We start from the raw sequence: 23,924 nt of genomic DNA on the forward strand, positions 1-23,924 counted from the left end.
CTGGCCTCTGTGGGAATTGCATGTATGTGGTGGTAAAACACCCCTAAGTATAAAGAAAACACCACAAAATATCCCAACATGTCTTGCAGGAAATTATCTCTACTGATCTGTTATCACTCATGATATATTTCAAGAAACCCAGAGGCATATTCCTTTTCATTTCCTGATTTCTTTTATACAATTTTAATGAACATTTTTATTTCCTGAGAGGGCTGGAGCAATATATTTTTGTTTCCCTTAATTTCGTCTAAATGATGATTTTGTGAACATGTGTGTGCAGTGTACCACATTTTACTGGTAGCTAAATATATGACCTCAAAGATACAATATGTCTAGTTCTTTTCGTATGTAGTTGGTATCCATGGAGTAGGCTATGCCATCCACATCCAAGGTGCCACCCCCCTGTGTAGCCCTGAGACCCATGAATGGAAAATCCTTGTGCAGCCCGAGCTTCCTGGATCTTACTGAGATACATCCAAGCCTGTGAGTTCTAGGTTTACAGGAGTGTGAAACCTCACCTGACTAAAGAAGAATCTCAGAGTAAAAAGTTTGAAATTGTATTTTATTCATAAAATACATTCATTTTACTCAATGGGGCCTTCAAAACAGTATCATTATATACAGTGTATAGCCTTAGCAAACTATTAAAACAATGACAAGAATAAGAGTAATAACAAAAGTTAAAAAACCTTAAATGAAAATGAAGAAAACCAAAAACCAATGCATAAATATCCCAAGATATAAAACAAAAATATTAAGGAAATTACAGTTTTCTTTGTAATTTCACTATGGAAGCGCAAATGAGGTGAGGAACTGGCTTATTCTCTGTAGTGAATTATCTTCAGCTACACTTGCCCATGACATGGCGTCAGCTTTAGCACTGCAGTAGAGAGAATCTTGTGATTTTGGTATGGTCTGTCTAGATGGCAGTGTGACATAAACACAGTCTTCCTTGTCAGATTTCCCATCACATATGGAGTCAGGGCTTTTAGTAACTTGTTGTGTGTTCTCTGTATCTTAGACTTATTTCTGACACAAACTTTTTTCTGGGGATAGTGAGCCAACAGATGTAGATGATATTGTGGCTGTATTGCGTGATGGTAGGTTGATATTTGCCTCACTATTGAGTTCAAAGCTGAAAAGAGGTAGCATTTTCTGAGGAGGCCTTGAACCTGGAGTGTAGAATTTCATGCCTTCAGGTGTCTCTGGCTTCTTCCAGCCTTCTCAGTTTTCTTATCAGGTGCTGTCAGGGAAAATCAGTAAAGAAATTATGATTTAGAAACAGTTTTGCTCTGCCAGTGGCATGAAAAATCAGGGCCTATTCATCCCTAGTAGACAAAAGTTAAGGAAGGAAACACACCCCATGATCCCTGACTGCTGTGGATGGGGCTCAATGGTGGCTGACTTGCCTGGGACATAGTGTTTCTGCTTCAGCAGCTTCATCTGCAGGAGGCTCTCATCCTGGGCTGTGGTCTGCTCCAGTTCCTGCTGGAGGTTTTCAAACCTAGGGGAAGAAGACAGCTGGGGCACAAGCCTGGTGAGGACCTGCATGTCAGCTTTTGAGCCCTCATCAGATCTACTCAGCTAGACAATCGAGCATTACCTTTCAGCTGAGTTCATCTCTGCTTCCCCAAGGCAAAAGGGTCAGAGAGGTCCTGGGCAGGATTTTTTTCTCAACTTTTAAAAACTAGTAGACATTGAACTGGAAAATACACACTGTGCTGGATTAGAAAAACAGCATGTTTCTCCAACAGTCCAAAGACATCATTTTGGAGAAATATCAGTATGAGAAGGTCTGAGGCACAGGTCAGGGAAGATGTACCTGGCCTTCATTAGATACCAGGTGAATGTGAACCTCCTGGAAAACTCTATGCCTGCCCTCTAGTGGAGCCTACACAGCAATGCAGAGAAGGCTCTGATTATTCCCACATCTCAGAACCCTGCATGGGCTTAACTTGTCAACTCCAAGTCTGTTTATGACCAGAGTAAATCTTCTCATGAGAAACTGATAAATAGTGCAGAGAGCCTGCAATCAGCACTGGGCTGCTGTATGCAAATCTGCCAACGTGTAGACACTTATCTCTAAACATAACATTCATGATGGAAAATAAAGTTGCAGGAGGACATACTTTCCTTCATGATTGATGATCCCCTCTAGGTTTCTGGCTGCCGTGTGAATATGTGTGAGGAGATATAATGTTAGAGATGAGATACTCAGAGGATACTAGAGGTCTCAGAAGGGAAGAAGAGGACACAATCTCCATAAGACCAAGGAGAAAGCATATTGCTTCCTGGACATAAGTTCCTATTGACTGAGTCAGCAATGACACTCTGAGGTGTTCTTTTCCTGGCTGTGCCTGGGAGCTTTGCCAATTGAACACAAACTCAAGGAGGACAGAGATCCAGGTACAGTGGACCCACTTGGATCCATCTGCTTCTGGAATCCTGGGCTCCTACCTCATCTGGGACACAGTGAAGTGATACTGCAGCTTTGCTGCCAAGTCCCTTTGCCGGATGAGCAGCTCCTGCTTCAACAGGTGCTGAAGATTTTCCTCAAGTCTTTGATGTTCCTGTTCATTAGAAGATTGTGTTTTTAGGAAAGGATTGTGTGCACCATTTAAATACACACACATGAAAGCACACACACACACACACACACACACACATACGCACGAACATATGCATGCATGCACGTACACACTCTTGAACATGTGAATGGATGCACACATACAAGTACACTACATTGCATCCATGTTTAGTTTCCCAGATAACACTATTGTATGAAGAGATCATGTGTGATAGCATGGAGAAGAAAGTTACCTTTCATTAACCCACATCCTCTTTACCGATCGTCCATCCCAGAGGCAGGAAAAGAGAGGATGCTCAGAACACAGGGATGTGGAGAAGATTGTGTACTTTTACCCTGTTTTGATATTTTTTCATTTCATTTTACTTTATATGTGCGGGTGTTCTGCCTGCCTGTGTGTCTGTATAACACATGCATGCCTGGTGACCTGGGATCAGTCAGTGTAGTACTTACTTTATAAACCTGTACACAGAGAGGTGAACCCCAGGCTTTTTTGACCGGTAATCCAAGCTCTCCTAGCAAGTTCCCAGTCTGTGCACTGAAGGGTTAGTTTCCCAGCACAAGACCACTGGATGGCAGTGGACCAGCCACTTGCTCTCACACAATGCTTCCTCAAGGGCATCTTTCTCCCAAAGAAGCTCTCTAAACCACAGGTTGCCTTAGGCCCAAAGCAATGAGCTCAGAAAACTAGAAAACTTCTAAAATCAGGAGTTTATATTAACCTTTCCTCCAAGTAACATGATTGTGTCAGGGATTTCTTTGAGTAACAGAAGGTTGACTAACTCAGCCAAATGATTGCATGTATTATTTCAAGGTTCACAATATTCCGTGGACCAGATTGCATGTTTTCACTCATCAGTGATGGGCATCTGAATAGTTTCTAGTTGGGAGTGCTGTGATGAGTCCTGCTGTAACCCTATTGTCCCCTATTCTCTGTGGACACCTACTTTCCATTCTAGAATCAATGGTCCACCTAGAGTCTGCAGTTCAACTTTCTGAATAATTGTACATAGCTTCTCACAGGGCTACACCATTTTTCACTACTAGCAATATCTGAGAATTCTCATTTCTGCGAACCCTCCATCAGGATGAATTTTAACTCAGTGTGAAGAAGTTCAAAATAAAAGCAGTTTCTGAGTGCTGCAGACCAACATGGAGTAAGTGCTTTAGAGTGTGATGAGCCTAAGGGGTGCACTGAGACAGCCTCTTCTCACACCTCAGCATAGCTGTGGGACTTCTGCTGGGCTGAGATGCAGTCGCAAGCACCTCTGCTGTGCAGAATTTCTCAGGGAATAAAATCCAGGCCAAGCTCCAAGGACAAGGTTAGCTGAACCAAGGTTAGGGAAAGGTGCAAGGAAAATGGCAGCAGACAATGAGGAGAAAAACAAAACAGGATGCAGGGAAGTCATCAGTGGTCAGCCACCATTCACCCAGAACAGAGGACACAAACTCTCAGGCACCTTTCCTGCCTCTCAGTAGCCTCTTTCTCACCTTCATTGACCCCACTACTTTGTTTTTCTCCCAAGGATTTCTTTGCAGATAAATAATTCTGCCTCTACAAATACCTGAAAAACTTTTACCTTGCATCAATTTTCTGTCTTTTGTTGTTGTTAGCTTTATGGACACGCAGAATTATGGGCAGCTCCATTAGTTCTTTGATTGATGCAAAGTGGTACTAACCAGGTTAGGCATAGTACTTTCTCATTGAAGTCTGTCTCCGTCATTCTTAAAGATGTTCCATTGCTCCGTGAGTGAGTGAAGATACACATAGAGGCTCAAACCCATATTCCCATACACACAAAGATGCACATAAAGACAACACACACACACACACATACAACACACACACACACACACACACACACACACACACACACACACACACACAAACACACACACCTTTCTTGTACCCAGAAGAGCAAGGCAAAAGACTAGAATGTTGCAGCATCTTTTCTACTCTAGGGGGAGGTAGTGGGTCCTCCCCGCTATCTAAAAGACTCAGACCCATCCAGGCTCTTCTGCCCTGGTCTGAACTTATTTCCCCTCCTAGGAAAGTTTTTTATCACCAGAATCACTGTTGTACAGAAAAGTAACAACCTCTGCACAACTGAGTTTGACTACACAAGACCAAGTACCCATGGAAGAGGGCTGGACATGAAGCCTCCCGACAGATCCAAGTTGACCCATCATGGACTCCTCACTAAACCTGCCCAGACTTTTCCACAGAAGACAGTGATAGACCAGAGAATGGAAGTCACCCATTGTCATTACCCAATAACTTTTGACCAGATTACAGTGCATATTATATGAAAACAGCCCCAAGGAAGTCACTAGGAGGCTACTTAGGTCACCTACAGCACTTTTCTGAAATGCGCACTCTATACAACTATGAGGAGGAATCTGTCCTAAGACACAGTCCTATACATGATAGAGTGAGCATCAAAATGTCAGGTTCCGTATTGTGTAGCCAGTAAGACAAACTAGAAATACCCTGGGATGTTACCTCTATGCTGTGAAAGAAAAGTCTATGTTGATTTTTCAAAGAGCTCCATTGTTTGATTTTTGCTATTTATTACAAAATGAATGAATTCCAAAGTAATAAAAGTGTGTAAACATTAAGAGAAACCAACAAGTCAGTTCTTTTTCTGACCAAATGAATCATTTAGTAATGAGATGAGACAGAAAAAGACAGGAAGCTCTACTGTGAGGAGTCGGGAGATCCAAAGATCTGTGGCTGTCCAGCTTAGCCAGAAGAGAAAATTTCAGGTTCAGTGAGAGACCTGGGCTAAGGGGAATAAGGGAGAAAGCAACAGAGGTCACTTGATGTGGCCTTCCAACAAACAAACAAATGTGTGCACCCTCACACATGCATACACCACACACACACACACACACATACACACACACACACACACACACACACACACACACACACACACACACACACTCACCACAAATCATAAGTGAACAGAACGCAATGAGGAGGACATCAACTGAATGAGGATGGCATTACCAGTTGAATTTAGACTCCTCACGCTAGCTGTTTCAAGTGAGACCCACAGTTCTGCTTTCCATCATTTTGAGACTAAACATGCCTGGGCAAACATGCTGTGCTTCTGCAGGCTATGTCGGTGTAGTTGGAGAAATTATTCTCTTAAAATCTCAAATCTGCCACCCTCACCACTGCCTGTCATAAGCCCTGGCCACATCCCTGGTCATCCAGTGAGCTTCCGAGTGTAAGATCCAGGATGGTAGAACTGGCCAATGCCAGTCACAGGAAACAGTATTGACAAGCTGTTACTTAGTTTCTGTCAGTGTGAACCAAGAGGTTAACCAGGTAAAGAGAACGCCATGGCAGTCTGGGACAAGAGGGTAAAATGCCATATGACACCCAAAAAGATGTCCACAAGACCCAGTCATTTGGCGTTTGTAGGGGACGTTCCTCCTTCCATACTGTTTCTCCCTCTGATCTCATATGACCTCTGCAAGCAAATGAGATCCTGATTCTTGAACTCAATCAATCAGATCTCTGTGCTAATCCCCATGTGGCTCCCATCATAACACCGCTCCTTCCGTGCTAACATATCAGTAAGTGACAAGTGATTGACCCGTCTCCCTAGATGGACTGCAGCATCTAGCAGAGCAGTAGGCTTTCCTTGGCAGTCATGCAGTGCCTTCCAAGAGGCTAACTCCCCAGAAAGACTTGTGAATGATCACAGAAATGAACTATTGGATGGGATGGGTCAGTTGGATAAGTGAGTTGAGGGTTACATGGGTGTGTGTATATGTATGTGTATGGTTAGACAGGTGGGCAGCTTGGCCCTGCTACTTCAACCTACCTGCTGCTGCTTTGTCCAGAGGTCATAGATCTTCTCATGAGCCTCCTCCCAGAGCCTCCTGGCCTCCTCACAGGACTCTTGTAGTAAAATCTGCTCCCCCTGCAGCTTTCTGTTGTCCTCTTTCAACATGCTCACTTTTTCCATCAGCCGAGTCCATTCACTCAGTAGCTGACTGTAGAGGGTGCTGAAATATCAGCAAAAATGATGAGCTCCACCTCCGTCTGCACTCCTGCCTCCCAATACCATCATTCCTGCAAGGTGTCATCTCCCCAACCCCAGATCCCTGGGATGAAGCCACATTAGCCATGCCAGCATGACTGAGGTGCAGACAAAAGACAGAGAATAGCCAAATTCCAGAAAGATTCAAACTATTTCTGAATATCCTGACAGCAAAAGAGATCCATGTAACTCTCAAACCTAGATCCCCTACCTCTCCACCACACACCCTGGTGTTTAACTGTTCACAGTATTGAGCAAACATGAGCAGGAAGAGGGAAACCATGCTCAGGGGGTGGGGTGGGGCAGAAGACCCAGTGGGAATGCATTTCATGTTTTCCATAGAAACCAGCTCTGTAAGCTCCTTCCAGAGCCACAGAAACTTTCATGGTGAAAACTGTGTTTTATGTCTAGAAGTTCCAGAAGCTGACGGGAAAATGTTGGGAGGGGCTGTCAGACTTTTCACTCTTAGGAGAACTCAGTCTAGGAGGCACAAGTCCAAGAGCTATCAGACAGGCGGCTTGCTAAAAGGTAAACAGGCTAGAACCACAGCCCAACTTTGTTCAAAGGTGAAGAAGGGGAGAAGCTGCTGTGGGATGTCTTTCTGTATGCTGTGAATATGTGTTGCTCCCATTGATTAATAAGGAAGCTGCTTTGGCCTATGACAAGGCAGCATGGAGCCAGGCAGAAAAATCCAGAAAAGACAGAGAAGAAAGTCAGAGGTGGAGGAGATGCCAGCTGCCACCCAAGGAGCAACATGCCAGCAGCTTGGCCATGCAGCAGCCATGTGGCAAACATAGACTAATAGAAATGGTTTAATTTAAGATGATAGAGCTAGCTAGCCAGAAACGTTAGCCATTGGCCATACAGTTTGTAAGTAATATAAGCCTCTGTGTGTTTCTTTGGGACCATTTGGATGCAGGAGGTGGGACAGATTCCTCCTGACAGCTGGGTCAGGCAGGACTGGACAAACGTCAGACTACCTGAAGCAGTCATTAACAATTTCAGGGGTCCCATCTAAATTAGGCACTCACCGGTAGGAGTTGGTCTGCTCACTCAGCTCCTTGCACTTGTACGAAGCCTCACAAATCTCCTTGGGGAATTTCTTTATATCTGACATCTCCTTTTTATGCTGTGTTTTCAGCATCTCCAGCTCAGATTTCAGCCTGTGGTAGGGCATGGCCCCAGGAGCAAAGAACCCCATGAATACAGGCCTCAGGGACCACATGAATTAAGGTTCTGTTTTATACTACCATAGCCCATTGGATGTCACACCCTGAATTCTATACTGGACCTCCTGATGTGCATTAGACTTGCCTTACTGTCCCATGGCCAGGAAAGGCTGGGTGTTAATAGGGAAGGAGACAGGGCTACATGAGCTCCCTCAGTAGACCTCTGGGAGCAGACTAGCTGGCTATGAAGGTCTGAGCAGTCTGTGCCACAGATGGGGGTGTATCTGAAATCTGCAATGACATTCCCACTGTCTTGAGAACAGAGATTCTTTCTCCTTACAAGGATACCCAGAACTCATGATCTGTATTGCCATGGGGAGGCACTACATTCAGATGGCTTTATAAACACCCAAGGGGATTCCAATGAGGGACCAGGATGAGCACAAAGGCTGAGAGCAGTGATGTTCAATGTGGGGCTCCCTGGCCTCAGCACTTCCATCACCAGAAATCTTTGAGACATGTGAATATTCAGACCTACTATCAATCTCTGACTCTCGGGATCTGAAAGGACACACACACACACACACACACACACACACACACACACACACACACTCACACTGTAAGTGAGCCTCTCAGAGACAGTACAGAACACACTCAGACACACAATCCTCAGCACAAGGAGATTTATTAACCTAGCAGTGCAAGCATAGCTTGGGAGCCTGTCTCTTGAGCAGGCGAAGGCACACAGCAAGCAGCAGGCTTTTTTAATAGTGGGTTTTTAAGTAGAATAGTTTAAGTCTGTGCTGGGTAAATTGTTGAGCTCTGATGGGACAGGATAGCCAGTTTAACCAAGTAATGAATTTTGATTGTTGAACTTTGGTGTTTAGTTTCAAGAATGAGTCAGTGTCCACAAAAGGGAATGGACTTTGGGGACTAAATTTAGTAATGTATTCTAATGGTTTATCAAGGGAGAAGGAAGTGAAAAGGGCCAAACCGGCCACTGCTTTGTTTGCAATGTTTGGGCCCCTTAGAGAGCACTTCACACACATGAACCCACACACAGGATGTCAAAGAAATGCAGGTAGGGAGTATTGCCTCAGAGTATAAGGAACAAGACCAGAGAGGAGCAGGGATGAACTCCAAGCCTTCCAGACACACAGATGGACGAGTAGGACCACAAGGCCTTTCAGCCTATTCCCAGAGCAAAAAGCAAAAATAAATATAAACACTCAACCCAGAACACCAAGCATCTCCTAAAAGCCGATGTCTGTCAAGGCCTCTTGAAATGCATGTTGTGATCTTACACCTTCCTGCCCATCTGTAGATAGTGATTCAGGCCACAGGCTCTGCTTTCTCATTTGGAGGAATCAGAACAGCCTGTGTCAAATCTCACTCCTACAGGTTTCAGTTCTGCCTCTCAAATGCACTCAGGACACAGTAGGGTCAAGACAGTTACCAGAGAAAAGGGCATGATGAATACCTGTTGTTCAACTCATTGTTGTTATAAAGGGCCAGGAGTTCCAGCAGTTCATTCCTCTCATTGGTCATCATCTGTAGCTGGAGGGTCAGTTTATCCACCTGGTTCAGCTGCTGCTCCTGCTCAGTGAGGAAGACAGGTGTGGATGATGCCTTCCTAGTAGTCCCTGTAGGTACATAAACACAGTGAATTTGTACAGACGAATGGCATAGAGCCAAGAGATCATGTGGAGTCCCAAGAGGAGGCCTGAGGGAGAGGAAATGCATGGAACCCAAAGAAGGCCCAAAATTCAGAGCAGATATCCTTAAACTGGGGACCATAAGCGATGTGTCTGTCTCCAATCTCTGAGGATAGATATATGCCTCAGGCCCTACTGCAGCCCCACTGTCCCTGAAAGGCATAAGCAAGGCCAGTCATGTTGGCTTGGAGTTGTCTCCAGATACCTGTTATGATCCAAGAAAGTCCTGGACTGCCTGGTGATTTGTACCTCCCTGCCCGATAACCTGTGTGCAGGACTAAAAGACACTGAATGTCTCAGACCTGGGTACATGGATGGAAAGTTTTGCTCTCTGGTATTTATATCAGATATCCATGAAATCTACAGAAACCACTGAGAATAAAGTGCAGCAACATGCTACCCTGATACCTCATTAGGGTTCTGTGCCTCCTTTGGCATTCTTTGACAGTCAGAATGAACTGAAAAAGGTCCTAGCACAGCACTGCATCCTTGACCATTCCTGGCCCTCTGCCACCTAACCATCAGAAACCTCCACTTTGGATCTGCTCATTAGGGACCCAGAGAAGCAGCATAGGTGCATGGCTTCAGATGATTATCGCTACTGAACCCCATTACTAGAAGGTCCAGTTCTGGCCTCAACTCCTCCCTAAAAAACCAGAGATCTCTGTTCCAGTCATTATGCTCAATCTAGTCAACATGTTGATTGGTGAACCCTATATGCACTTAATGAATGCCTCAAGGGCATTCGGCATTGCCACAACACTGGTGATTTCACAAAAGATGCCAAGGGCTCTCCAGGATAAAATAGAATTTCCAGAGAAGGGACTGTTAGGGTCACTGCCAACAGCGTTCACCTATCTTATAACAAACTCTTCCCCAATTCACCAAAAGCCAAGCTGCCCTGTCCAGGAGTCTTCCCTGAGACACAGGGGAGGCCTTCAGCACCTTCTCCTTCCAATCCAGAGATCTCTCTGATTCATTAGAATCTAGTTCATTCTAATTCAATAGTTCATCATGTATGGAGGGCAAGACTCATTTTCCAAACTGTGCCCAGGAATGACTCTTCTCTTCCTGATGATCTCTAGCAAGATGAGAAATAAAGATTGCTAAGAAATTATCTCAGTATAATGGGGAAGGAAGATCAGTTCCACGAGGTGAATAAGCACATCAGAGAAGATCCACAGGGCAGTTACAATGTATGAGGATGGTGGAGGATTATGTGGGTCCTGTCAGAGCAATGATAAGTCACATAGGTAAAGATGAAACTTTTGCCAAATGCTTCAGGAGAATACATTCCATCCATAATGATGTTAGCAAAGATGTTATCAACCATTGAAAGGTGTGACTGAAAATACCTATGAACTGGGCATCCACAGGTGAGCCCTCTGACACCAAGAACAAATACTTACAGGAAGAGTGATATCCCAGTCCTACACTCAATGTAGAGGGAAGATGACTGGCTAGTGAGAGGGCAGGAACTCAGAAACCTTAGGGATCACTGACATGAAGCAATACTTGATGGTTACTGCCCTGCTAGTGGTTGTTATTTAAAATGTGAGAGCCTCTAGCTCTGGCCAGGGGACATTACTCTCTCTGTTATTAGTGACACACACCAAAAGACATCCAGTGTGTGTGAGTTGCTGGGCTGGTACTGAAACCTCTTTAGTCCCCATGTGCTTTCTTCCCACTCAGAGTGAAAGCAGAGGGCCCTCAACAGAACAGCTGCAGCCATGAATATTCCTGGCTCTCTGCCCAACTAACCTTGAAAATCCTCAACTTTGTTCTGCTCTGGAAGAACTCAGAGGAGCAGGTAGGCCCATTGCTTCTCAGAAACTCTTACCTGCTTAGCCCCACTCCTGGAAGGAGCAGCTCAAGCCTTCCTCCTTCAGGAAGCTCCCCATCCCTTTCCCAGGACTCACTGTGCTTTCCCCAGAACCATTTATTTCTTGATGTGTGACATGGAGACTGAAGGCCATCTTCCTTCTGCCTCCCTTTGGTTTCCCTGTGCTCTCCATCCTGTCCCCCAACAATCCTGTTCAGTCTAGACAGCATGTCTGTATGTGAAACACACAACACTGCACAAATGCCCCAATGACAGTTGGTGTTGCCACAACACTGGTGACATCACATGGAATGCCAGGGCTCTCCAGGATACAGTAGAATGTCCATGTGCTGATGTCACCTGGTATAGCTATTTCATCCCTGTTACATACCTCACCCAAAAGTGACTTGAAACCAAGGTGCCATTTTCAGGAGGCTCTGGATTCACAATGGAAGCCTTTAGGTAGATCCTCCTCCCAAAGCCAGAAATCTAGGCCTCTGCTTCATTAGAAACTTTATCTAAGTGAAGTTGAAAGCTCACTTCCCATGCACTGTCCACAGTTAGATTTTCCCCTCCTTAAGATTAATAATTAATAATTTGAGAAAGAAAGGATGCTTAGAAATGAGGTCAGGATAAAGGGAAGTAGTAGGGATGAGACCTCTGAAGTGAATATTCACCCAGGGAAGATCCTCAGAATTTTAGAGATTGGTGGGCTCAAAAAAAGTTACATAGTTAGTTATGAAGATTCCCCCAGGGTCAGTAGAGCTCATCAAGCTATGAGGTTGTTAGTGAGATGGTATCTTAGTGCCATTTGATTTGCATTTCCCTCTTGGCTAAGGATTTTAAGCAATTCCTTAAATGTCTTTTGGCCATTTAATATTCTTCTGTTGTGAATTCTGTTTAGATCTGTACCGCATTTTTTAAGTTGAATTATTTCATAATTTGATGTCTAGTTTCTTGAGTTCTATATATATTTTGGAGATCAGCCCTCTGTCAGATGTGGGTTGGTGAAGATATTTTCCCATTCTGTAGGCTGTCATTGTGTCCTGTTGACCCTGTTCTTTGCCTTACAGAAGCTTCTCAGTTGCAGGAGGTCCCATGTATTAGGTGTTGCTCTCAGAGTCTGTGGTACTTCTCTTCTATCAGGTTCAGTGTAATTGGATTTATGTTCAGGTGTTTGATCCATTTGGACTTGAGTTTTGTGCATGGGCACAGATAATGGATCAATTTGCATTCTAGCATGTGTGAATGCCAGCACCATTTGTCAAAAACGCTTTCTTTTTTTCATTGTATAATTTTAGCTTCTTTGTCAAAAATCAGGTGTTCATATGTCTTTAGATTAAAGTCATGGTCTTTGATTCAATTCCATTGATCTATGTGTCTATTTTTATGCCAATACCAAGTTGTTGTTAAATATAGCTCTATAGGGGTCCATGAGGTCAGGGATGATATTGCAAGGCATTCCTTCATTGTACAGGATTGTTTTGTCTATCCTGGGTTTTGGTTTTCATATGAAGTTGAAAATTGTTCTTAGAAGGTCTGTGAAGACTTTTGTTGGGATTTTGATGGGGATTAAATTGAATCTGAAGATTGCCTTTGGTAAGATTGCCATTTTTACTATGTTGATTCTACCTATACAAGAGCATATGAGAGCTTTCTATTTTCTGATATCTTCTTCAATTTCTTTTTTTAAAACTTAAAGTTCTTATCAGATAGGTTGCCCCAATGAATTTTTGTTGTCTTTGGCTATTGTAAAGGTGGATGTTTCTCTGATTTTATTCTCAGCCCATTTATCATTTGTATATAGGAGGGCTACTGATTTTTTTGAGTGTGTTAATCTTGTATCCTGTCACATTACTGAAAGTGTTTATCAGCTGAAGGAGTTCCCTGGTGGAATTTTTGGGGTCACTTATGTATACTATCATATCATCTGAAAACAGTGAATGTTTGACTTATTCCTTTCCAATTTGTACCACCTTGTTCGCCTTTTGTTGTCTTATTGCTCTAGCTAGAACTTCAAGTCCAATGTTGATAGATATAGAGAGAGTGAGCAGCCTTGTGTTATTTCTGGATTTAGTAGAATCCCTTTGAGTTTCTCTTCATTTAGTTTGATGTTGGCTGTAGGCTTGCTGTATTTTGCCTTTTTTTCGTTTAGGTATGTTTGTTGTATCTCTGATCACTCCAAGACTTGTATCGTGAAGGGATGTTGAATTTTGTCCAAGGCCTTTTCAGCATTTAATGAGATGATCATGTGGGTATTTTTTCTTTCAGTTATATTTATGGTGGATTCCATTTACAGACTTTCATATGTTGAAAGGGATATAGAAAAGGTAGGTGAAAGGGTGGAGTATTGAATCTACTCTGAAAAGAAAAAAGAGAGGATATAGATATGGTAATACAGAAAGTTAGATTTTTGAATCTACTTTTAGAATGGAACTACTAGTTTTAAATATTACACATTGGATTGGATTTTTGTATATTGTATATAAATTATGTATATTGATACAAATTTGAGATTGATTTTGTTAGAAAATACTTCTATATATATTTCTAGTCTTGTCCAATGTATCATTCCTATACAGTTCATTTCACAATGCAGTGCAGTTTTCAGTCCTTAAAAGTTATTGCCAACTATTTAGGATAATAAAGAAATGCAGGTTAGTACTTAGTCATTACAATCAAACCTGTAGTCATATTAGGTCTGTTCTCAAGGTCAAGCAGAAATATATTTTAGATAGACAGGTCATCTTAAAAGCACTTCACAGATCTTCAGAATATGGCATTGAAAATGATAACATAGATTTTTTTCTTTTTTTAAAGATTAACAATTTAATTCTGTTTAAAATATTTTCATTGTGTATATTCATTGTACATGGTACTGCTTACATAAGGACATTTTCACCCAAGTCTATACTGCACATTGTTGTACCGAGTGCATTCTCCCTCCCTTCCATTTCTTCACCCCTCCCCTCCCACTAGACCCCGTTACTCTCCTAGATGGTTTTGCTTCTATTTTCACGCCATATATACATACATGATTTTATTTTTCTATATAAAATATCTGAACTACATATTTGGGACTGGCTTAATTCACTTATATGGTCATGTCCAGCTATATCCATTTTATTGCAAATGACATAACATTTTTCCTCTTTATGCCTGAAAAAAAAATTGACTATGTATCCATGCCACATTTTCTTTACCCAGTCCTCTGCTGTTGGACATCTATGTTTGTCTATAACTCAGCTATTGGGAATGATGCTGCAATAAACATTACCATACAAGTATCTCTGTAATCTGCTGACTTGGAGAATTTTAGGTAAATACCTAGGAATGATACAGTCAGTGCATGTGGTAGATTTCAAATGTTTTGGCGAACTTCCATACCAGTTTCCATAGTGGTTGGACTAGTTTACATTCCCACCTGCAGTAAATAAGGTTCCCTTTGTCCATAGCCTCATCAATATTCATTATTATTTTATTTATCACTTTGCTAATAATTGCCACTCTGATCAGAGTGAGATAAAACATAATATTTTGTTGTTGTTGTTTTTGAGACAACAAGGTCTCACGCATGCAAGGCTGGACTCTCTCTATATCCATGACCTTGAACTTCTTAAATTCTTGCCTCTAACATCCCAATTTTGGGGATTATAGGCATGTGCCATGACACTTGATTTATGTGGTGCTGGGGATTGAATTCAGAGCTTTGTCCATGCTAGCCAAGCACTCTACCCACTGAGACATACCTCCAATCCTTGAATGTAGTTGTAATTTGCACTTCTCCATGGTTAGTGAGGTTAAATGCCATCTTCATGTGTTTATTGGTCATTTTTGTTTTATCTTATGGGGACTGTCTGTTCATTTTATTAGCCCATTCATTAGGTTACTTGACTTATTTAGGATTTCTTTTCATTTTTTTAGTTCTTTATGTTTTTAGAAATTAGTGCTTTGTCAGATATTTAGCTCTTCAGATTTTATTCTATCTGACTGTTTCCTTTGGTGTGCAGAAATTTTTTACTTCCTGTTGAAAGCTTGACTCATCCAAGACTGCAGAGGCCCTGATGAAAGTACAAAAGGAACATTGTTCTGTGTCTTCACCCAGGGTCAGACTTGGCAAGGCCAGTCTAGGGCTGGTGGCCAGGGCCTTGAAGGGGTTAAGGTTTTGGTTCCTAAGAACTTGGCTTTTTCTCCTGAAGAGGCTGGACTTATCAGTCTCAAGGCTGTTGTGTGCTCCGTAAACGGTGCTCTTGAAATGGCCTGTGTTCCCCTTGTGCAAAAGGCTTGGTTAGCCTCCTGCGTGCCTCGTCCCATTGTACGACAGTCTTCTGCTGACTCTGTCCCATTCTTCCCTCTCACTTGGTTCAAAGATCAACTCCTACTAGACCTTAATGTAATACCTAAACAGTTTCAGAGGTTTAGTCCATTCCATCATGATGGGGAGCATGGTGGTACGCATGATGCTGGAGCAGTAACTGAGAGCTTCATCCTGATCTGCCAGCAGAGAGAGAGAGAGAGAGAGAGAGAGAGAGAGAGAGAGAGAGAGAAGAAGAAGAAGAAGAGGAGGAGGAGGAGGAGGAGGAGGAGGAGAGGGGAGGGGGGGGAGGGGAGGGGAGGGGAGAGGAGAGAGAAAGCTTTTTTTTTTTGACTAAGAGACATGTCTGCTCCTCACAGTATCAATCTTCTTCAAGAAGACAATGGGCATTGATGAAAGTCAATATAGTGTTTACTTTATTTGTGGCAAAGTTAGCCACTGGGTAAGAAAGTGACCTTACATCAACTGCTGACAGTATGCTGTCCAAAATGGACAAGCAGGACACAAAAAAAGGACTGCTGCACCTTGCAAAGACAAAGTAGAAAGGCCCTTCAGAAAATCCTGCTTCGCAATGAGTCTGACAGATATGCTAGGCCTGTAGGCCAAAGATGGATGTCCCAATGGTGCGGAGAAATCTTGAGTGACTATCCAGGCAACCAGCTGTTTCTGTTATTTCTCACATTTTGTGGAAGTCACTTAGTTATAGTTCCTGTTTACTCAGTTAATATTATTTCCTTCTCAGGTCTCTGAAGGAGTTGAACATTAGATAGTTATAGTTTTCCTTGTTGAAGAAATTTGGAAAAGAAACTCACTAAAGAGGTGTAAAGTGTATAAGATTGAAAGACATCAAAAGATAGTTTTTGGTTGGTAATACAAATTTGGATAGAAGGATAATTAGACACAGCCCTTTGGATTCACAAAGATAGGATAGATAATGGAGTATTTTTCTGATTTTGTCATGTCCAAATGGACTAGACATTGTTGATGCATTTACTGCCTGTGTATATTGTATATAGTTATTGTACTTAATGTATTTATTGCCTGTATATATTTATGTAGTTATTGAATTTATTGTATGTAGTTTTTCTTATATTAGTTATAACACTTTTTTACTTTAGACAAAAAAAGGGGAAATGTGGTGATATTTTATTGTGCTCTAACAAAGCTTGCCTGAAAATCAGAAGGAGGAGCTAGCCATTAGTTAACCATAGAGGTCTGGAGGTCTGTACAGACAGAAAGGAAGTGATAGAGCTGGGCGAATAGAGAGTGTGATAAGGTGGGGTGAGAGAGATACTTACTCTCTTTTGGTGGAGTATTTCATAGGGTTAAGAATTATTGGCTGGGGCTGGACAGATGACTCAGGAGTGAAGAACAGTGACTGCTCTTCCAGAGGACCCAGGTTCAATTCCCAGCACCCACATGGCAGCTGACAACTGTTTGTAACTCTAGTTCCAGGGGACCTTTGCACAGACACACACAGGCAAAACACCAATGTACATAAAATAAATAGAAAGAAAGAGCTGGGCGGTGGTGGTGCACATCTTTAATCCCAGCACCCAGGAGGCAGAGGCAGTCAGATGTCTGTGAGTTCGAGGCCAGCCTGAGCACTCAGGAGGCAGAGGCAGGCGGATCTCTGTGACTTCGAGGCCAGCGTGGTCTGCAAAGCAATTTCCAGGAAAGGCGCAAAGCTACACACAGAAACACTGTCTAGAAAAAACCAAAGAAAGAAAAGAAAGAAGGGAGGGAGGGAGGGAGGGAGGGAGGGAGGGAGGGAGGGAGAGAGGAAGGAAGGAAGGAAGATTGATAGATAGATAGATAGATATAGATAGATAGATAGATAGATAGATACATAGATAGATACATAGATAGATAGATACATAGATAGATAGAATAATTGGCTTCCTACTCTGCATCTCTGATTTTTCAGGTTTTGCCCCAATATCTGACTCTGGGTGATCATCTGCAGCTTCAAGTGACCATGTTCAGGACTGACTGTGAACATACCTATCTGTCCTGAACCAGACAGCTGGAAGAGGCAGCCTGTTGGTGGAAGACAAAGCCTACTAAACCTTTGTCTCAGTACAGAAAATAAAAAGGAAGCCAGAAGTTGGCCATTTGTATTACTTATCAGTTCCCCTTTATGTATCTGCCTCTCAGGGAAGACTGTGTAATTCCTTTTCCCTCAAATTAATCAGTTTTTTGAGGTTAATACAGGAGTATAGGTATGGGATTACTTATAGGAATATGAATAACTCTAATGTGTGACATCACAAAGGCTTACATTAGAATGGGTGACTCATGAAGACTTGAACTCTGAATGTGTCTACATGACTTGTTTCCAGCTGAATGAGACAGAGGGTCTCATTTCTTCAGTTCTCCTTAGTTACTGCCTATTTAACCTTGGGAGCAGAAGGGCCTTGTTAATCCTGTAAGTTTCAGCTTTCCCAGCCATGGTTTAATTGCTAAGTATTATGAACCTCCTGTCTCTTTCCACAGAACTTCCTGAGACTTAAGGAAATAGTCCTACCCAGGGAAGAACACACCAGTTGGATACTCACTATCAAATGGTCAGTCCTGAAAACATGCTAGGTATACAGAATGATTGGTTTACATTTAGGAAATATACAAATATGTATATATATATGTATATATATATATCTTAATACACATATATGTATATGCATGTAGCAACAATTAATGAAAATAGAGGTCATAAATTAGAAGCACAGCAAGAAGTAGTGTAGTGAGGGCTTGGAAGGATGAAAAAGAAGGGAAAATAATGCAGTTATAATCTCAAAAATGATAGAAAAGTATTTCATAAAAAGGAAAATTGTTAGACAACATTTCACCCTTTCATTAAAAATGTTACTTGTTTCTACAAGTTCACATTCTCCCTTAGAGCTCTGCAAAGGCACTGAAGGCAAACACCAGTCCTGAAGTTCCTGGTGAATCAACCATTTTATGTTTGACCTCTTCTGTAAGCACAGCCCAGTGCTTTATCATGCCCAGTGAATTGGCTGCAAAGCACTACTTCTCTCATGTATATTTTATCAGGAAAAAACCCATCCTTCCTTCATCATTTTCCAGTATGTGTGTGAGACCTCTGCTTGTGATAACCAAGCATCACCAATGCTTCCTGTGAGCTAGTACATCAGGAAATAATTTCTTTCAGATATCAGTAGATTACATAGTCTGTATTTCAAGGAGGTTTAAGTAAGTGCATGACCTACTTTCCCACTTCTATTGCACTCAGATTGATCTCATCTATTCTCATAGCCTACAATCCCATGAGGCAAGCTTTGACAGGATGTTTCATTGATCTTTTGAAAGTCTTTTCTAATTCAAGTAGTTGAGAGACACAATACTCCCTGACTAAGACAGGCTCTTTTTGCAGGCCATTTTAAGGCTCCCAAAAGAGAGTTCTAGCATGGATTTTCCTTTTCTCTGTATAAAGGGTTGAATCTAAGTGGCATCTTCTGTCACTGTTATTCCCAACAGAGAATTACATTCTAATTGTATACAAGTGTACTGAATTTTGACCTAAGGAATTTTAATGAATACAGCAGTTTCATATATGACCTTGATTTTTTATCTTCCATAAAACTTCTAACTTATGATTAACTCTATTTTCTAGCTTTATTTTTTACATCTTTCCATTTCCATTTAGAAAATTCTATGGATTTTACCTCTTAACAAAAATTTATTTAGTTAGAAAACATTTTTGTGAACTTCATGACAGAGTACTAATATACATTGAATATCTCAACTCATTGAATTCATTATATGTAAATTGCATTTGTCATATAAAGAAACAAACTTAGATGGTTTGTTTTCAAGTTACTAAAGTATAAAGTTGTTAGATGTTGGTTTTGGGCTTGTTTTAAGCACAACTCGCATTTTTAAACAAACATTCTTTTACACAAGATTTTTAGTGTCACAGTGTCAGAGATCTAAGGAATGTCACATTTTAGCAAGTGTTGTGGAAGACAGGGATTACAAAGACTTGGGGTGGAGAAATATGGAGAAAGAAACCCACAGAGAAAAGTTTTTATTTGTTATGATGTAATTAATATTTACTAAGGCACTGTACAAACTCAGGGAGGCAAAGTGGTTATAATATCCTGGATGAATAAAGGAAGAACAAGAAGAAGGAGAAATAGAAGAGGAAGAGTAGTAGTTGTAGAAGATGGATCCAAGGTTGGATGGATGGATAGGGGTAGATAGATGGATGGATTGATAGATAGAGATAGGTGTTGGAAAGTTAGACAGACAGGCAGACAGACAGACAGATAGATAGATCCATATGTACGTATCTACATACGTACATAGACAGGAGTATATACAGTTTTTCAGTCTATGCAATACAGTAGTTACTGAGTCCACCAAAGAGAGAATGGACTCAGAACATTTGTCCTTTTTTCGATATTGATCAAAGAACTAGATCTGGGTGAAGAACTCAGAATTTTTTCTTTCAGCATCTATAGCTCTTTGAATCTGGACAATTCTATGACTTTTGTTACCCAGAAATAGCTCTCAAATTTCGATTGTATCACAATTGTATCACAGCGGTCCCACTTTTTCTTTATGCTGATGTGTGAGATGATGTGGGACAAATCCTGGTAATCTGGGGAGACCTGGCATTCTAGTCCCCCAAGAACCTTTTTAAATAAATGCTCTAGGCTTTTTGTAGAACTCTAGAAAAGGAACAAGGAATCCTGGATACAGTAAATGATACAGAGATGTTGTGACAAAACAGGTTAAGTTCTAGAATGATGATATGGATTATTGTGATGGAGAGGCAAGAGTTTCTGGTTCAGAAATATGTAACAGGCTAGATACTCTGAAAATTACATTTAGACCACCTTTTTCTCAGAGCTGAGGACCAAGCCCAAGGCCTTGTGTTTACTAGACAAGCACTCTACCACTGAGCTAAATCATCATTGCCTAATTTTTAAGCACATATTTTAGAGAAAAATCAAAGGGAAAGGGAGGACTTAAGACTACCAATGCCTGATGCCATCTCATAGACTTTTTAGAATCTGGTGGAATGATTGAGTTTGTCTTTGGGGATGTTATTTTTATCAAGACAGCAAACTTAGTAGGGGGTTCCTAGCATTGAGCTCAGCAGCACAAGGATACCCCATTAAATAACTAGTCTGGAATCTTTTAAGTAAAGTGGAGATGCAGCAAGTTGATGAAATGAAATGTAGAAGTGCCTGTAGTTGAAAGGTCAGGATGAGATGGTTCATTCTAGAATGGTAATCTGAAAAGTCAGAATAAGGAAAATTAAATATAGGAGGAAGTCTGACAATGTGTGAGAAAAGTCTTTACTTGTTAATGCTTGAGTGATTGGCATTACACATCATCCTTGAAATTTAAAATATAATACAATGGGATCCTTCTTTGAGAAATCATTTCCACACTTGATGTAATATTTTCTATTAAGTTCAACTCTCTGAAATCTTGTAAGGAAAACAAACATTATGGACCATGTTTCTGTTAAAAGAAGTAGAAAAGAATTACTAAAGCAGATTTTGGGTTAGTCCAAGCTCCTTGGTAGGAAGGGTTACTCCTGTGTTAATTTTGAGACTTGTTTTTTCCTAAAAATATCAGCCCAAGTCAAGATTTGAAGTTATATCACGCCACAACAAGATGCATTATAACGCCATTTATATTATACTATGTCCATATTCATTGGTTACTCAGATGAGAGCTTGGATCATATGGTGAGTGGCACATCCTGGCATGCATGTATTGAGGATAGTTCGTATTATAAATGAAATGTATGTGATCCACACAGTTGTTGGTACTCAGGAGGTCAACTTATATCTGTAGATGAAGTCTTTGAGTCTAAGATTTTCTTTCTCTTTCTTTCTTTTTTTTTTTTTTTTTTTTTTTTGGTTTTTCAAGACAGGGTTTCTCTGTGTAGCTTTGAGCCTTTCCTGGAACTCACTTGGTAGCCCAGGCTGGCCTCGAACTCACAGAGATCTGCATGCCCCAACCTCCCAAGTGCTGGGACTAAAGGCGTGCACCACCACCGCCGGCAAGTCTAAGATTTTCAACAAAGATTCTTCTTTGTGTCTTTTTTGAGGCCCTGATTGACTGTAAAATATCAAGTGAAATCCAGGTCTGGGATCAGAGTGTCTCAAGGTTCCCTCTAACTACCAAATATGTTAATGATGTCCATTTGCTTTCATCTGTAAGGGAGCCATTGGCTCCATTGAGAACATGGTATTTCTGGATCCCTTTTGGTTAGAGTTGGATGAAGAAGAAAATATTCTGCCCACACATCCTAAAGTTCAGGGCTTCTGGGTTTAATTCTTGCTCAGTAGGCTGCAGGTCTCCACTGATAGCAGTTTATGGTCAGGCATGTTTCTCTTCTTAGATTGCCTGAACTCTTTTCACATAGGACTTAATCCTTGGCTACTTGATCAGTGTTTGGTCTAGGAAGAGTTCTTCATTGTGATTGGATCAGGCTCCATTTGAATTGTCTCTTGAAACTGGACTTCTTACCATCAACATTTATTGTGGTCATGTATCTCTCATTGGGTTGGCAGGAGCTCCCTTGATTTTAGTGTTTGTGGTTAATCTTCATCAAGGTCTATGGTTGGCCTGTAACATTTCCACTTTTGATTTTGCCTGGTTTGTTCAATGAGCTTTGTATTAGCTCTTAATTCTTCCCTGTCAATATTCGCCCCAGTCCTCCTTCTTCATTGGGTCCTTGGTGTATTCAGATTAAGGACTAGAGCTGGGCATAGATGTTTTCTTGGTTTTCTCTGGTTGTTCTTTCTTTAAGGGGATGGCCTAGTCCCACCTTTCTTCTTAATTAGGGCCTAGGCATATTCATACTTAGGACTGGACTCAGGCCCACTAATTTTCTTGGTTTTGGCCTGGTCATTAAAGTTATGATATGGCCCACATCTCTTCTTCCTTAGGTCCATATTTCATCAGGGTAAGGATTATAGGCAAACAATTTTTTTTTGCTTTGTCCTTGGGCTCTTTCATTTAAGAGAATGTCCCAGGTCTTCTTCTCTCCTTGTTTTTTCTCAGGCTTTTTTCAGGGTAAGTATTAGGCCCCTGTGTTCTCGTTTTCCTGCTTTGCCCTGGCCTCTTTCATTTGAGGGATTAGTCTGGGCCCACTTCCTTTCTTAGTTTTGGCCCAGTCTTCTTCAGGGTCAGAGTTATGCTGAGGCCAACTTCTCATCTTGGTGAGGGCCCTGGCTTCAGTCCAGGTAGAGTTTATACATGGCTATTCTCCTTTTCTTTCTTCTAGCCAGGTATTTTTCTTCTGAGAGATAGGGAAGGACTCATTCCCCTCTTGGTTGGGCCAGTCTCCTTCATGGTCAAGGTTAGGCATGGGCATTCTTTTCTTTTCTTTTTGTTGCATTTAATTTTGTTACTTTTCCTTCTTCTCCTTTGCCCTTAGCTTATCCATTTAATGGACTGGCCCAGGGATACCTCTGTTTTTTCTCTGGGTCAGAGCTTACTCAGCTTCAGGTTTTGGTGCAGGCCTCTTTTAGGCCATGGTTTGGCCTTTTCATTAAGGTTGGTCCCTGATTTTCTGGGTGAGTGAAAGCCATTGTTAATTTAGGCTTTATTCCTGGTCATCATCGGGTCCATCCTTAGGCCTTGGAATACTCTGTCTTGACGTCTTTTGTTTAATGTTGAATCCTGGTCTACTTTCATTTTAGGGGCTTAGCATGGGCTTTTTCAGGGACCATGTTGGCCTGGGCTACTTTCAGGGTATGGCTCTATCCAGGCAGTTTTTGTGTTAGAATTCAGCCTGGTTACATTGAAATTCTGGGACTGTGTGGTACATTTTTCTCTTTTAGGATTGAAGCAGTAGATACTTTTGAGTCCAGGTTTCTCTGAAGCTAGTTTGTAATTTGTAATTAGCCTTGGATTATGTTCGTCATTCTGAAAAAAAAATAACATGTGGATATTGATAGAGGACAGCATTTACAGCCCTTCTCTTACATCTCAAGTATATTCTGAGGAACATTGGCTCTTTCCAAGGGAAATGGGCACAGACACCAACACACACAGCCCAGACTCCAGAAGAAATGAACTACATATTACAAAAATAGGAAGGTGAAGTAGGGAGGACACAGTGGTGCTTGGGAGACTCCTTGCTGCTGTATTGGTGACTGTGCCCATGGTAAAGAGGCACCATGAGCTCACATGGAAAATTTTTGCTTCTCATTAAAGATACCAAAATAGAGTCCCAACAAGGTCTCTGCTGCATTTCCTTTCTT

The 23,924-nt window shown here is 41.6% G+C and overlaps 2 protein-coding genes across 5 annotated transcripts in view; one reads left to right on the forward strand and one right to left on the reverse strand.

The window, feature by feature from the left end:
* LOC143269227 (disks large homolog 5-like) overlaps positions 1 to 23,924 on the forward strand; it is a 181,257-nt gene that overhangs the window by 137,870 nt on the left and 19,463 nt on the right. The gene's annotated exons all lie outside the window — the stretch shown is intronic.
* Positions 542 to 11,645, reverse strand: LOC143269370 (disks large homolog 5-like). 2 transcript variants are annotated; one of them, XR_013045781.1, is made up of 6 exons: positions 11,452 to 11,645; positions 9,298 to 9,460; positions 7,677 to 7,808; positions 6,427 to 6,610; positions 1,410 to 1,504; positions 542 to 1,243 (listed from the first exon to the last, which is right to left on the reverse strand). XR_013045781.1 is itself a non-coding variant. In XM_076554472.1 (5 exons), the coding sequence occupies exons 1-5, from the start codon at positions 11,582 to 11,584 to the stop codon at positions 2,454 to 2,456; spliced, it is 729 nt and encodes a 242-aa protein (XP_076410587.1). In that variant the 5' UTR covers positions 11,585 to 11,645; the 3' UTR covers positions 2,340 to 2,453. The 2 variants fall into 2 exon arrangements, 1 of the variants encoding a protein (XP_076410587.1); XM_076554472.1 differs by lacking the exons at positions 542 to 1,243; positions 1,410 to 1,504 and adding an exon at positions 2,340 to 2,570.

Source organism: Peromyscus maniculatus, chromosome 18, assembly GCF_049852395.1.
Source record: "Peromyscus maniculatus bairdii isolate BWxNUB_F1_BW_parent chromosome 18, HU_Pman_BW_mat_3.1, whole genome shotgun sequence".
NCBI lineage: Eukaryota > Metazoa > Chordata > Mammalia > Rodentia > Cricetidae > Peromyscus > Peromyscus maniculatus.